Source organism: Ochotona curzoniae, unplaced genomic scaffold (genome assembly GCF_017591425.1).
Source record: "Ochotona curzoniae isolate NIBS_2020 unplaced genomic scaffold, NIBS_Ocur_1.0 scaffold_4506, whole genome shotgun sequence".
In the NCBI taxonomy this organism is placed as follows: domain Eukaryota; kingdom Metazoa; phylum Chordata; class Mammalia; order Lagomorpha; family Ochotonidae; genus Ochotona; species Ochotona curzoniae.
This window is the reverse complement of record NW_024467119.1, coordinates 1718083-1731350: the sequence shown is the minus strand read 5'-3', so window position 1 is coordinate 1731350 and position 13268 is coordinate 1718083. Positions and strand designations below refer to the sequence as shown.

At 44.3% G+C, this 13268-nt stretch overlaps 1 protein-coding gene across 1 annotated transcript in view; it reads left to right on the top strand.

Annotated features, from left to right (window-relative positions):
- CSMD1 (CUB and Sushi multiple domains 1) overlaps positions 1–13268 on the top strand; it is a 1316379-nt gene that overhangs the window by 500338 nt on the left and 802773 nt on the right. Inside the window, exon 5 of the mRNA XM_040967079.1 lies at positions 3471–3678. Coding sequence (XP_040823013.1) covers positions 3471–3678 — 208 coding nt within the window. The remainder of the gene's footprint in view (positions 1–3470; positions 3679–13268) is intronic.

The window sequence follows — 13268 nt, the reverse complement described above, 5'->3', positions numbered from 1 at the left end:
ACTTTAAATTGCTCTAGATAAGCAGATTATGGAAAATGCCTCATGTAGGTTTGCCCTATGTTTTAATACATTTAAACAGTAGTTTTAGTTGAAAGGCTCTGTGTAATGTCACCCAGTGGAACTAGGAAAAGCACTCGTGTCATTCAGGTTAGTACCTTTCTCCTAGATGCCACTTTTCCCCCAGAGAACACTCTGCACCACAGTCCCCAGAGAGGAGAGGAGGCAGTTACCATGCAAAGCAGCTTCCATGGGGATACCATCCCAGCGGTCCTCCGTGTCCAAGGACCAAGACTGGAGGGTTGTGACCTAAGTGCTAACTCCCACTGATCAATTCAGGAAGAAAGTAGCTTCCTCTGGGTTTTCTCTAACAATCTTTTGTAACACTGGGTCTTCATCTTACTTGATTAGATAATTATCATCTTCTGTTTTTCTTCCATTTTATTGGTAATTTTATGGTACAATTCCATAGGCTCTGGGATCTCTCTTCCAAAAATCCCCTACCCCAAACTTATTCAAAACCAGTGTATAGGCAGCTCTTCAACAAAGCAGAGTCTTCATGTACATTTCCTAACTCAGAAGACAAAGTGAGAGCCAAGTGAATTTTTGTTTGTGTGCTGTCTCTGAGATCCTCAAAACTTTCCCTTTTAAATTGGTGATGTAATTGAATAATTAAGACTTGCATAGTTGTCCTCTGTTCTTTATATACCAACTAAAGTCATCAGAACGTGAGATTTTTTTCTTTAAAATGAAATATCACCATGACTACTCCTGCACTTAAAAGTCACAACAAGAGCAACATGAAAAGACACTATTGAGCCTCAAGAAATCCCACATCGTAGTGTTGTGAAACTTCCCATCGTAGAGATGGGAAGCTTACTCAGCACAGTGTTCAGGCTTCGACCGAATCCTAAGTCACCCTTGTTCCTGCAGATGCCACCATCTTTTCTGGAAAAACTCAGTTGTGTCAGATATTTTAATGAAGCACACTTCTTTGTTATATATGTAACATATAAAAGTAAGTACAATCTGCAATATGACATCAAGGATCTTAATTTCCTCCTGTGTCTAATAGAAAGAACCACAATCTGATGTGGAGTGCAGTCACTTAAGGGCATTCCTTTGTCTCTGAGATGTATTGAGTGTATTATCAGGGGAGCGTTCTTTGAGTGACAGGATAGGGACAGACTGAGGATTTAAGGAAAAGCTTATATTGAAACTGGTTCAGCTTGCCATCAATGAGTACGAATGGTAAAAGAAGTGTAACAGATGTAACGCAGTAGCCAAGTTGCACAGTCAAGGATGCAGAGGTAGGTAAGAGAATTGCTCACAACTTGGCTAGGCACCCAACATCTACATTTGCACACAGATCATAATTAAACTCAGCTTGAGTCTCCTTATAGTGTGGGATTGGAGATCCAGCATGGGTGGAACCAATTGATTTTGGAGGAGATTTGGGTTATAAACTGAGGTTTTGGGGCAGGACAGACATAACAATTGTGCATTAAGAGTATAGTTATTTCCCAGCAAAATTATTTCTTTGATGTGAACTGTATCTCAGAGTTTCCCATCACGTGAAAAGAAGCTGCAATGTGTGTTAGCCAGGTTCCATTTCTACTCATTATGCACTGTCTGGCTCACTCCCCAGCACTCTTACATGCCCCACAGCCAAAGGCGTATATGTCAAACGTTGAGGCAAGATCTCAGGAGGAGATTCAGTCATTTGTACAAGCTACCCCTGAGGAAAACTCTGTGGCCTGGTGTAGGGGTGTGAACAAACAGCAGCTGTGTCTGCTTCTCATCTGTAACATGCACAAACACACAGTGCAGCCATACCCATACTGTGCAGGCACTTGATTGCTCTCGATCGCATGCTATTTATTGGGTATATTTGTCTCCTTGGTCATACCTAACCACCTATAACCAACCATGCAAATGTGAACAGAGACTTCACATACCCTTGGTTCTGTCCTTGGTGCTGATTGGGACTGAAGATGAATACACCTGTTTGTGTGAACACATGTTTGAAATGTCCTCATGAATGTATTAAAAGTGTGTTTCAGGAGTGTGGGAATGAGTGTTTGATTATACTGAAAATCAGCCACATCCCTTACTTATCAAATTATTCTAAGAAATATTTGAAAGAGTCTGTAGTAATTTGCCACTGCTTGTTGTAGACCCCATCCCACACTTCATGTTATGGAAATAACTGTTTTTGGAAGGTGGAGAGTGAATCAAGAATTAGCAGCTAAGACGATGGCACTGATTGAAACTATTTTTTTACTTGTCAACTGACATTACTATTTTTACCTTTATATTTGTATACATGAAGAGACATTAAAAATAATGGGAAAACAAAATTAAAATGTAAATTCATTTGAGCAGAAACATATGGTTTTAAAAATTCATTGATGTATTTAAAAAGCAGAGAGAGACCACTTCCCCGATGGACACAGTAGCCAGACTGGGCCAAGCAAAAGCAGAAGTCAGAACCTCATTCTCATTTTCTTTCTCTTTAACAAATAGATAATATATAAAAAGAAACAGTTAAACAAATCATTCTTTTTAAAAAGAGATCTAGCTATTCGAAACGCAGAGTTACAGAGAGCGCCAGAGAGAGTGAGAGAATGAGAGAGAGAGAGAATCCTTATCCACTGCTTCATTTCCCACATGGCTGTATAAGCACCAGACTTGGGCTGGTCTGAAGTTAGGAACCCAGAATTCCTTCCACAAGTGTTCTGGGGCCAAAGTCCTTGGACCAGCTTTGATACTTTCCCAGGCACATCAGCAGGGGTATGGATTTGAAGTGACCAAACCAAGACTACAACCAGTATCCATGCGAAATGTTGGCACCATAAACATCAGCTTTACACAACATACCACAGGACTAGCTCTTGTAACTTTTAATCTCTTGTGTACTTGACTGAATTAACTTTGGCAACACATTGAAATCAGCAGAAATTATAGAATCTAAGTGATAAGTTATATTTTGTGATCAGGGTCATACATGTGTCTGTTTTACAGTCACACATGAAAACTCACATTGTTATTAGGAATACTCACGTATGTGACTATGCAGTTATTTCATCAAGACTACAGGAAAGTGTCTGTCTATGTGATCCTGTCTAGTCATCTCCCTGGAGGAGAACATTTACAATGAACCTGCAAAAACAGGACACAATGCATCTCATTTTTCATTTTGTCAATTTTAGTTTCCTCCATTCAAGTCCAAAACAGGGCACCATTACAATGTTTCCTGCCATAGAAGCAATTTAACTGTAAAATTTAATTGTTAGACTTTGAAAATGTTTCTGTAGAGCTAAGTCAACCAATCAGAAGTGATGCTCTTCCAGGGTGGACTGTGTCCCAGTTGATTCGGAAACTAGCTGAGGCTGATGCACAGTGACCTAGTGGATGGGCCTGTGCGTGAAGCTATCCTAAGGAGGGCTTGCTCTTTGCTTCTCTCCTCCCAGCCGAAGGCGCCTGTGGAGGGACCTTGAGAGGAACAAGCAGCTCCATTTCCAGCCCTCACTTCCCTTCCGAGTATGAAAACAATGCCGACTGCACGTGGACCATTCTGGCAGAGCCCGGGGACACCATTGCTTTGGTCTTCACCGACTTCCAGTTGGAGGAAGGCTACGATTTCCTGGAGATCAGTGGCACAGAAGCACCTTCCATTTGGTAAGTCCTGGGATGAGGCACAGCCATTTTGTGTGGTTGCCTCGCCCCGGTTCTCCTTTCCTGGATGTATAAGCAACTGCAGTTGAGCTTTTTGGGCCAAACATGAATGTTCCTTTTTCCTTTGATCTTTTGGGTACTATAGGAAGTGTTTGCACTGTGACGGGCTCTGAGAGGTCTCTGTACTAGGATTTGGAGCTGGAGAGGCCTTCTGTGCATTTCATCTTGTTGTATCCTCATCTTGCGTTCTTTCAAAGAAATACTGAGGCAGCTGCTACTACATGACCCAGCATAGTTCGGGACTGAACTGTGGTCAGTTCAATGGAAGCCAGTGTGTGTACATTGCTGTGCCCATGCTTGGCAGGCTCACTTAGACCTGTGTTTATACTGTGTTTTCCTTCCTCTGGGATATGCCCCACTTGTTTCTGGCTTCAGATGTGTCCATTGCCTCATGGTGTCAAAGAAAAACTGAGTTTATGTAAGCACTGACTCACTAGCCATGTGTAATTGATCAACACACGCCCAGTTCTCTTGCATTTGTGATGTGTTGGAACACTACATCAAGATGTGGTGAATTACAAAATTACTATTTGGTTTTGGTGATGTGGGATGCAGGGTTAACTTTGGGCATATCTTTAAGCACAGAGAGGACAGAAGTAGAAGAATACTTGTTGGAAAGCTTATGTGTTATCTCTAAGTAATTTGTTGTGGGTTGAATGTTTTTCACTTTCATTATTTAACTGCTCAGAACTCCAAAACTGCTTCATTTATACATGTCAAGTCCCTCTCAAGGGCCATACATAAGGATTTCTATGTGCAAACTAAGAAGGGTAATAGAAGGAACTTTGGCTACACTTGAGTTGTTTGAAAAGGAGTGATTGTGAATAATCTTACTGATTGGGGTGTGCATTTCATTATCAAGGCTAAAAGATAGATTGTCAAATGTTCTATGCCTTATCTTATATAGCCACCTGTTTTAAACTAGTCATTAAATTTGCGTTTCATTTTGTTTTCAGAAAGTCAGTCCCCCAAACGATGGACTTATATTCAGGAATAAGTACTTTCTCTTTTTGTGTTTGTTCTTGTATGGTGTGATCTGACTAAGAAAAGGGAAAAGGAAGTTGCATATTTTGGATCTTCAAGCTTTGTTCAATCTGCATAACAATTTTAGGTCAGCAAGTATGCTCTTTGGCTTGGTTTATGTCTTATTCTATTGCGAAGCACTTTTTGAAATCATCACCATCTCATATTTTACGACTCGGTGTTAATGGGAACGGACCCTGACCTGGGTGGCAAGGACCTGGAGTCTACCCCATGCTCTGCCACCCATGGACAAGCTAGCAGGTTGTACAGCTCACTTTTCATCCATTCATTTGGTGTTCATCATGGAGAATGTGGTTATCCAATACCTTCCTAGCTTTAAAAGTAAACTGCTAAATACTAAAATGAAAATAGACACAACACAGCTGAATAGTACCATTTAGTCATTTAAAGGTAGATAGAAGCCAGTTGTATACAAACTAAAATTGAAATGTTAATGAGTTACTCACAAGATGTGGTTAAGAACCTGCATTTTCTAACATATTAGTCACTCAATACCATGTCAATTAACCCCATAATGTTGGAAACTGTTGTTGATGTTAAGTTATGGCTTTTAATTGGTCAGAATGATATTCTGCCAGCTCTGTCTTTAGACCAGAGTTGGTCTCCCCAAGAAACTGTTGAATTGAGCTGGACAATAAGAAGCTGGACTATCTGTATGGCACATGCTTGCACTGAAAGAAACAAGACTGGATTTGAACTGTAATACTGCAATAAGGTGGAGCAATCCACCATGGGGGGAGGGCATGGGGGAACGTCAGAGCCTATGAAACGGTGTTATAAAGTGAAATGCAATTAAAAAAAGTACATTCCTGTAGATGACCAGTTCTCACAGCTGGTGTGACTGACTGGAGAGGCCTCCCCGAGGAATGATCCTAGAAGTGTGAGTGAATGATGACCCACTGCACAGCGCCGAGGTGGCTTGGGAGGGAGGTGGCTGACACTGCAGTATTTGATGGCATTTGCCAAACAACCTGTTGCATCGCTCTCTCTCAGCTTCACCTGCTCACATGCCCAAGTGGCTTGACAACGGGAGACTCGACGTGTGAGAGTGAGGCTGTGCTGTTCTGCAATTGTGTCCTGTGAGCAGTGTCCTGGGGCCACTGCACTCGTAGGTGGAAGGCAGAGTGGCCAGTCCTCCTTGGAGAGTGTGCTGCCATCACTTCCCGCCTGCATTCAGGCAGGCAGCCTGTCTCCAGCTCTCTGAAATCACTTCAGTATTTCCTTGGGTGTTCTCAGCGAGAGTCTGCACCTCCCACTGTGTCAGCTGGTCCTCGCAGCACTGCTGCCACTTGGCTCCAGGTGCGCGCTCTGAGCAACCTTCACTGAAGGGGCCCAGGGTTACACTGCTGCTCAGCTGGCACTCCTACAGTGATTTTCCCTGCTCTCTGGGTTCAGAAACCTTGTGTGCATCATTCCTAAGTGTCCGCTTCCCAGCCTCATATGTTATGGCTGGAGTCCGTGTGATGCCCAAAGATGCAGAGAGAGTGGAGAAGCCCACAGTGGTGGAACTGAAACTCGAACTCAGTACTTCAGACTTCCACGTCCTGTCTTACCTACCGCACCCCCAAAGGCAGCATGATCTGAGCATCCCTACCCTGCCAGGAAAGAACTGGAATCTAAGTTAAATTCTATAGGACTGAAGAGGTAACTGACTTAGAGGAGAGGGACCAGTGGCAAAACAATTGAGTAGAGGATGTTGTGTGTGATATTTAGTGTCTGTCATGATGACAAATACAAATGTCACGCCTGGGCTGGAGGGCGATTGCTAAATGGAATCCTCAGTGTCCAGACACTCTTAGAGGAAGCTGCAAAGAGGAGACCATTTTGCTAAATAACTATTGAAACCGACATGAACACATTCAAAATAGGAAGTGAAATTGTCTGAAGCACCCTCTTAAGATTTATACAAATGCACAACGTGGCTTGTCTTAAAAAGATTTTTACTGTAATTTTAGTGACAGTGTCTGCAATGCTTAATGGCCCAAATTGGTATCTTTAAAAGATTTACCAACCTCAGAACTGTGAGGTGAACAGAAAGGGCAGTGTGGGTGGAAAGCATCTCTTCTCACAGGCACACAAGGTCAGCACAGAGGCAGGCAGGCCGTGCTGAGGGCTGGACGCCGAGCGAGTGCACACACAGACATAATTTTCCAATGATCTATTTTTAAAAGACAGGATATACAACCAAGGGCACTATGAGTAGAAGCTACTTGGAAAATTGTTAAGGCCAATAATAGGATTAGCTTTATTTTCATTTAATTTGGAGTGAAATTACCAACTCAGCTATGTTGTATGTCAGAGTTGCCATGGCAACAGTACAGGCAGTCTAAATGTGGTGAGTGATGTCATGTGCCAAAATTATCTGTATATTGAGTGTGGGCTGAGTTAGTGATTTAAATCTAATCAGCTCTGTGCATATCAGATGAGGCTGAGGCTTTCTTTTCCTAGTGAGATTCTAATTTTTCCAGATTGGCTTCTTGTCAGTACCCAACTTTAACAGAGAGCTGCCATTTTAGCTTCACTTTGCAACATGGTCTGGTAACACTGATTTGATTTTGTTTCTTGCAATTAAAAAACAGCATGTGGTTGCAAAGCAAGCCAAGCATTCTTGTGTCTTTTTTCTACAATTATTTGATGGCCAGCCTGTCACTCAATTCTTAGAAATAGCGAGAAGAAAGGAAGTCCATTTCCTCTAGTGTTAGCCAACTTCCCCGGCTGAAAGGATTGGGGGGGCGCAGCCCTAGCAAGAAACAAGAGAGACAACACCCCCTCTCTTTAAAGCACACTTCTATGCCAAGAGCCATCTGAGAGGGAGTGCATACAGGATAGAGGAGCAAAGGCCAAGAAGAAGAAGTGACATAAGATGTGACTCCAAGAGCACGTAACTGTGTATGAGCTGTGATTTCAATATCTTAGCACTGCACCGCCAGGGTGGCCTGCCATGTGCAAGTCATCCCAAACGGGCACACCTTCCTCTCTCCCTGCCCCTCCTTGCCCTTCAAGCTCCTGTCTGCTTTCCAACACCAAGCGTCTGGTGCTTGTGTATTTGCCATGGCAAGGCTAACATCCATTACACCGGTATTCTGTGGTAGAGATGTGTCAGTGAAGCAACAAAGTCCCGAACAGACCCTGTGCCTGCCACCCCAGGAAGACGCAAGACAGCCACGTGTCTTGGCTGATCTGCCTCAGGCTTGTATGTGATATTCTGTGTTATCTTCAGCTCAGGGTCAGTTTTTCACTAACCACCATAACTCTACCACGTGATCAGGCTGAACTAGGCAGGATTACACAGTGAGGGACAAGAAAGGCTTTGTAACTGCATTTTATGTTGTTCCCATTAACCATGCACAATTTCACTATTAAATCAATCTAATCAACGCCTTGCTGAAGTCAAAACAAGACTTCAAAGAAACTGGAGAAGCTGAGCGAGCTTCAAAGAGCCCTTGAAGGGTCAATTAATGCCTGCAATGTTTACCCACCTTGTCACTTAATTGATAATTGACTTGGAGTATAATTGATTTCTAATGAGGGAGGATTACAGAGGCACACACTGAGTAGCAGACTCCCTGCCATCAATCTTTCCACCCCCAACAAGGAAGGCTGAGAAAGCCCCTCCCTTCCTTAGAACTTCTGTTGACTTGGAATTTCTTTTGCCAAAAATTTTGCAACTGCTTCCACCAATCATTATGATCCGGCACAGCCACAGAGTATTTATTGAAAGCAAGGTGATAACATTGGTGCAAGGCCACTCACTGCTCCCCAGAGCTTGCAGGACTTGGGATGGCCTCCTGCTGTCCAGCGCTGGCTCAGGGTCCATTCCAGGACACGGGCGGCCTTGAGATTCCTCACATTGACCTTCGCCAGCCAGATGGTTTTCAATATGACTTCCTTTTGTGGTCTTGACTTCCTATAAACAATTTAATCCTGATGGATCCTGTGGAAAAGCAATGGTGTCAATAAAGAACGACTGTGAAAGCTAGAGCAGGGTCCCGGAGCTACCAGCTGACCAGGCTGGGTAGATTTGTATGTCGTTTTCATCATAAATTTGAATATCTTATTTCAATAGCCCGAGTTAAGCACGTCAGCGCTTTTCCAGAAGCAGGCAGTGCACAGCCAGCATTCTCTTTCTGTGTGTGTTTGGGTCTGTGGGAATACATGTATACATTCCTGCTTTGCATGTGTCTCTACGACTAGAGAACCAAGGACATAATTAACGTTTATTTAAGCCCTTTGCCTAAACTATAATCAAAATGCCATTTTCTAGTGACTTGTTTAGATTATGTGTTTCTCTGAAGGTTATATTCAATAATATTCTCTGATATTTGCTCTGCTTTGGACAAGTGTGTATACAGCCCTGCTTAGCACCTGACCATGCAGAGGCACCCACTGGGTGCATGAGAAAAACAAGCCTCTCGGTGAGCTGTGGCCCTTACAGCCCTCCACCCCAGGGAGGACACTTCAGCAGGGTTCGCTTACTCACTGACTGCAAGTAGTGGAGATAAAAAGACAGCTCACTCTCAGTGGTCCCAGGACAGTGTCTTCAGCACCCTGCCTCAGTGGACAGCAGGGGCTCTCCCTTCAGACTCAGCTCTGCTCCCTGTGGGCCTATCAGAACAGAAGGACTGAAGGTGTCACAAACTGTTTTCTTATGTCATCCATACAGATAAATGTGACCCACTCATTCTGTTGATTGGGGAAAAAAATAACAAGCCCAGCTGACCCCCTGGAATGTGACACCTACCCTAAACTTGGTAGTCAAGCAAGAAGAATTCTGGAAGTCCAGCGGCAGCCCCTTCTATAGCAGGGGGATTTCTGGATTCAATGGGCGTCATTCACAGACATCCTCTTAGCTCTATGCCTTTTTTGCTGGGAAGCTTGCCCCACCATGCCTGTGGTGCAGATGGGGTCCAGGGCACAGTTGAAGCCACCAGCAGCCAGGAGATTGACCGGAAACGAGAACAAGGGCAGCAGGAGGCTCTGTGCTGTGAAGGCTACGAGCAGGTCATGTAGAGGACACCTGCCTGTCTTTCCTTTAATGCAGTAGTGGGTGCTCCAGACAGGCTGACTCATGCACAGCAGAGCCCTGAAGGACAGCAGGGGCCAGGAGTACTTCCTGATTCTGAGGGTGAAGTGCATCCTACCGCCCAGCCCTTCATCAAGAAAAGGCCCTGGAAGGCATAGAACCATGTACCATTTTACTAGCTGAAATTAAGCCCAACTTGCAACGTCTTCACCTGTGCCCGGAATCTCATCTTAACAGTTTGTCTTAGATGTTTTTCCTTTTGTGTGATATTAACATGACAATGCCAAGGGGATGATGAGACCAAAAGATGACTTACAGAATAAGTATTTTTAATTAAAAGTCATTTGTGCAGTCTCCTGTATGGTGGCAGCTGTGGACAACAAACCATATTTTAACACAGGGATTCACAAAATTGATAAGAGGCATCAAAGGGTTAAATGAGATACCGCAGGCCTCACACACGGGCCCACTGGCGAGCGTGACTTGTCACAGGGGTTGAACTACACTGTGCTCTAGGCAGGCGCAGAGAAGAGCCAGCTGGCCTTGGAGCTCACTTGTCCCCTAGACTTCCCTCCACATTAGCACACTGATTTGAAAACAAATGAGAAAAGAAACTGATCTTTTGAAAACACACTGCCTTCTTAGATTAAGATTTATGTATTTATTTATTAGAGAGAGATCTTCCATCTCTTGGTTCACATCCCAGATGGCTCCAACAGCCAGGGCTGGGCCAGGCTGAAGCCTGGAACAGAAAGTTCATCTATGTGTTGTATGTTGGGAAGGGCTAAGCTGCTTGGACCAGCACTTGCTGTGTTCCAGGTGCATTAGCAGGGAACTGGATTCCAGCAGAGAAGTCACCAACAAACTCAGCCACCTTATGGGATGCAGGTGTTTGTAGGTGACTAAAACCCCTCCTGCTTCAACTGGGAATTTTCAGAGGAGACATTGTATATGCCAAGCTTTAATCATTCTCCAGTAACCAATGCTGCCTGCCATTTATCCCTGTGTTACCCAAACTGAACAGTCGGGGGCAAGGCAGTGCAGCCCAGAGGTTGGACCAAAGAGGCTGCCACTTGTTCCTAGCTACAAGACACTGCGGCGAGTTCAGGCTTTATCCCAGGGAAAGCAAAAGAAATGTTCAAGTGAAAAGTTATTTCAAAATAATAAATCTACATTACCTATTAAAATTGCATTCAGCAAATAACCATCACATTTTAAAAATATGAACACATTCTAATGAGTACGTGTTAAGCAACACCCTAGGCAACATTTAGCTGAATGTCTAAAACAGGAGTCTCAGAGGGAATGTTAATGTTCTGGCCAGGGACTCTGTCGCCCTCCTGTACCTTGTCACTCCTTCCCAGCAATGCAGGATGGCAGGTGATTTACTGAAAGGTTCTCTGAGGTTCTTCCAAGGCAAGGAACCCCCGGTGATCCGAGAGATATGCCCATGGAATTTTAGCTCCTTGATGCGTGACCATGACTTGGGGTGTGGCATGAAAGTGAGGAAGTAACAGAAAACCCAAATTCTGGGAAACAGGGATGTCGTGGAAGCGGCATGCAGCTAGGAGACTGTAACTGAAGCCTGTAAGCTTGAGTTAAGGAAGAAGAGAAACTGGCTCATGCAAACTCTTTTGAAATGTCCCAACCAAAAGAGCAAGATGAAATGGAACAAAACAGTGATCTGTTGGCCGTACAAATGCAGGGCCAAACCTGAGCGTGGAGAGAGTTATTTAAATCCCAGTGGCTTAGGCAAGTGCCACTATGAAGTTGGCAGGGTGACTGTGAGAGCTGCAGCCCAGCTGCATCGAGGGCTCAGACACCAACTACCGTGATGTGAGGCTGTTCTGGGAAAGAAGAGATGCAGAGTGAGCCGAGCTGGCTTGTTGGAACCTTTGCTGTGATTCTGGTCAAACTGTGTATGTTAGATTAGAAAGTAATAGTGCATTTATTTACTATTCTTAAAAAGTATATCATGTCACTCTAATGAATCAAAACAGTTACACTTGCCTAAAAATTCATATATTCACAGCAAACGGAGCTTGCACATCACAAGGCATAACATTAGCATAACGTTAGCATAACATTCGAGTGATTTCTAATGCATCATTGCTTCTTGGATCCCTTCAGAATCACACAGACTGTGTGTGATGTGGGAGCTTGGAGAAGTCCCCTGTGTGAGCCCATCACGCCTACCCCACTTCCAGGAGTAAGCGCTGTGGTATTCAGCCTGTGTTCTCAGAGCTCAGGCCTTTGGGTGGGAGCTCCGAGAACACAGGCTGAATACTTCTGGGACCAGATTCTGAACAGCCCAGCCTTCTCAACTGTCACTATTCTAACTTGCAGCTACTAAAAGGCTTTGCGTGAATTGCTCGGAAGCTTGCAAGGAAGTGTTGACTCTTGAGACTCCCACTTAACCCTTTCCTTACTTTCTCAGTTTCTTCTCACTTTGTGTTCTCTGCTTGCAGTATTGTCTCTGTGCTTTTGTACAGACACACACAATGCACATATACAATACCTAGATACACACACATACCCATACAATGTGCACAAAACACATGCACACAGTTACATGTATATGTTCACACATGTGGTGTGCATGTGTATGTACGTTTGTGTAAGTGTATAACATAGATACTAAGCCTGAAACCAAGAAATAATTTTTGAGTGTGAAAGAAATCTTGCTATTTGTATCATAACTTATATTTTATAGTAACTAACCGAGAGATCAAAATACTGGATTTCTTAATACAGTTAACTGAACAATCAAGATGTTGTACTTAATGCTGAGAGTAATAATATGCCGGTGGCAATGCACAGGGTATTGAACCGTTGAACCATGTCTCTTCATCAGGATTCCCCTCCCAGGGACAGAGAGGAGGATCAGTGTTAATAGTTCTGCATAGCAAAACTCTCCCCATTGGTGGGAGTCTGGCCCCATGCAGCAGGAAGAGAGATGTGACTGAGGACAGGAGACAAGAGAACTGCAGGAGGCGGGAGGCAGGATGAGGTGGGAAGAGGCGGAAGTGCGGCGAGGAGCGCAGATATGGGGTGAGGATGGAAGTGGCATGTGAGGAGGCTGGAAGGGCATGTGAGGAAGGTGGGTGCGGTGCCTCCAGCGTGACCGGCCACTGGCTCTGTGGGCCGCTTCACCACAGATCATGCTGCCCAAGTGGGTCTGAAAATCCGCTGACCTGGAATCTCAGCTGGGTGTTTCAGAGCTGTAAGTGACTGCTCCGTTGGATGACACTGAGCTTCCCCGAGGGAAGAGTGAATGTGTAGTCTTCATAGGAGTTCCCATAACAGCAGACTCAGCATGGTCTCTAGCAGGGCACACGCAGAGCTGCTGAGAAACACAAATTGAACGGAGAGTTAGAGCAGCAAAGGGCCCCCACTGACCAGGGCCCTATCTCTAGGTTTGTTGTTCCAAATGCCCTGTACTCCTGGGTGACTGAATACCGACACA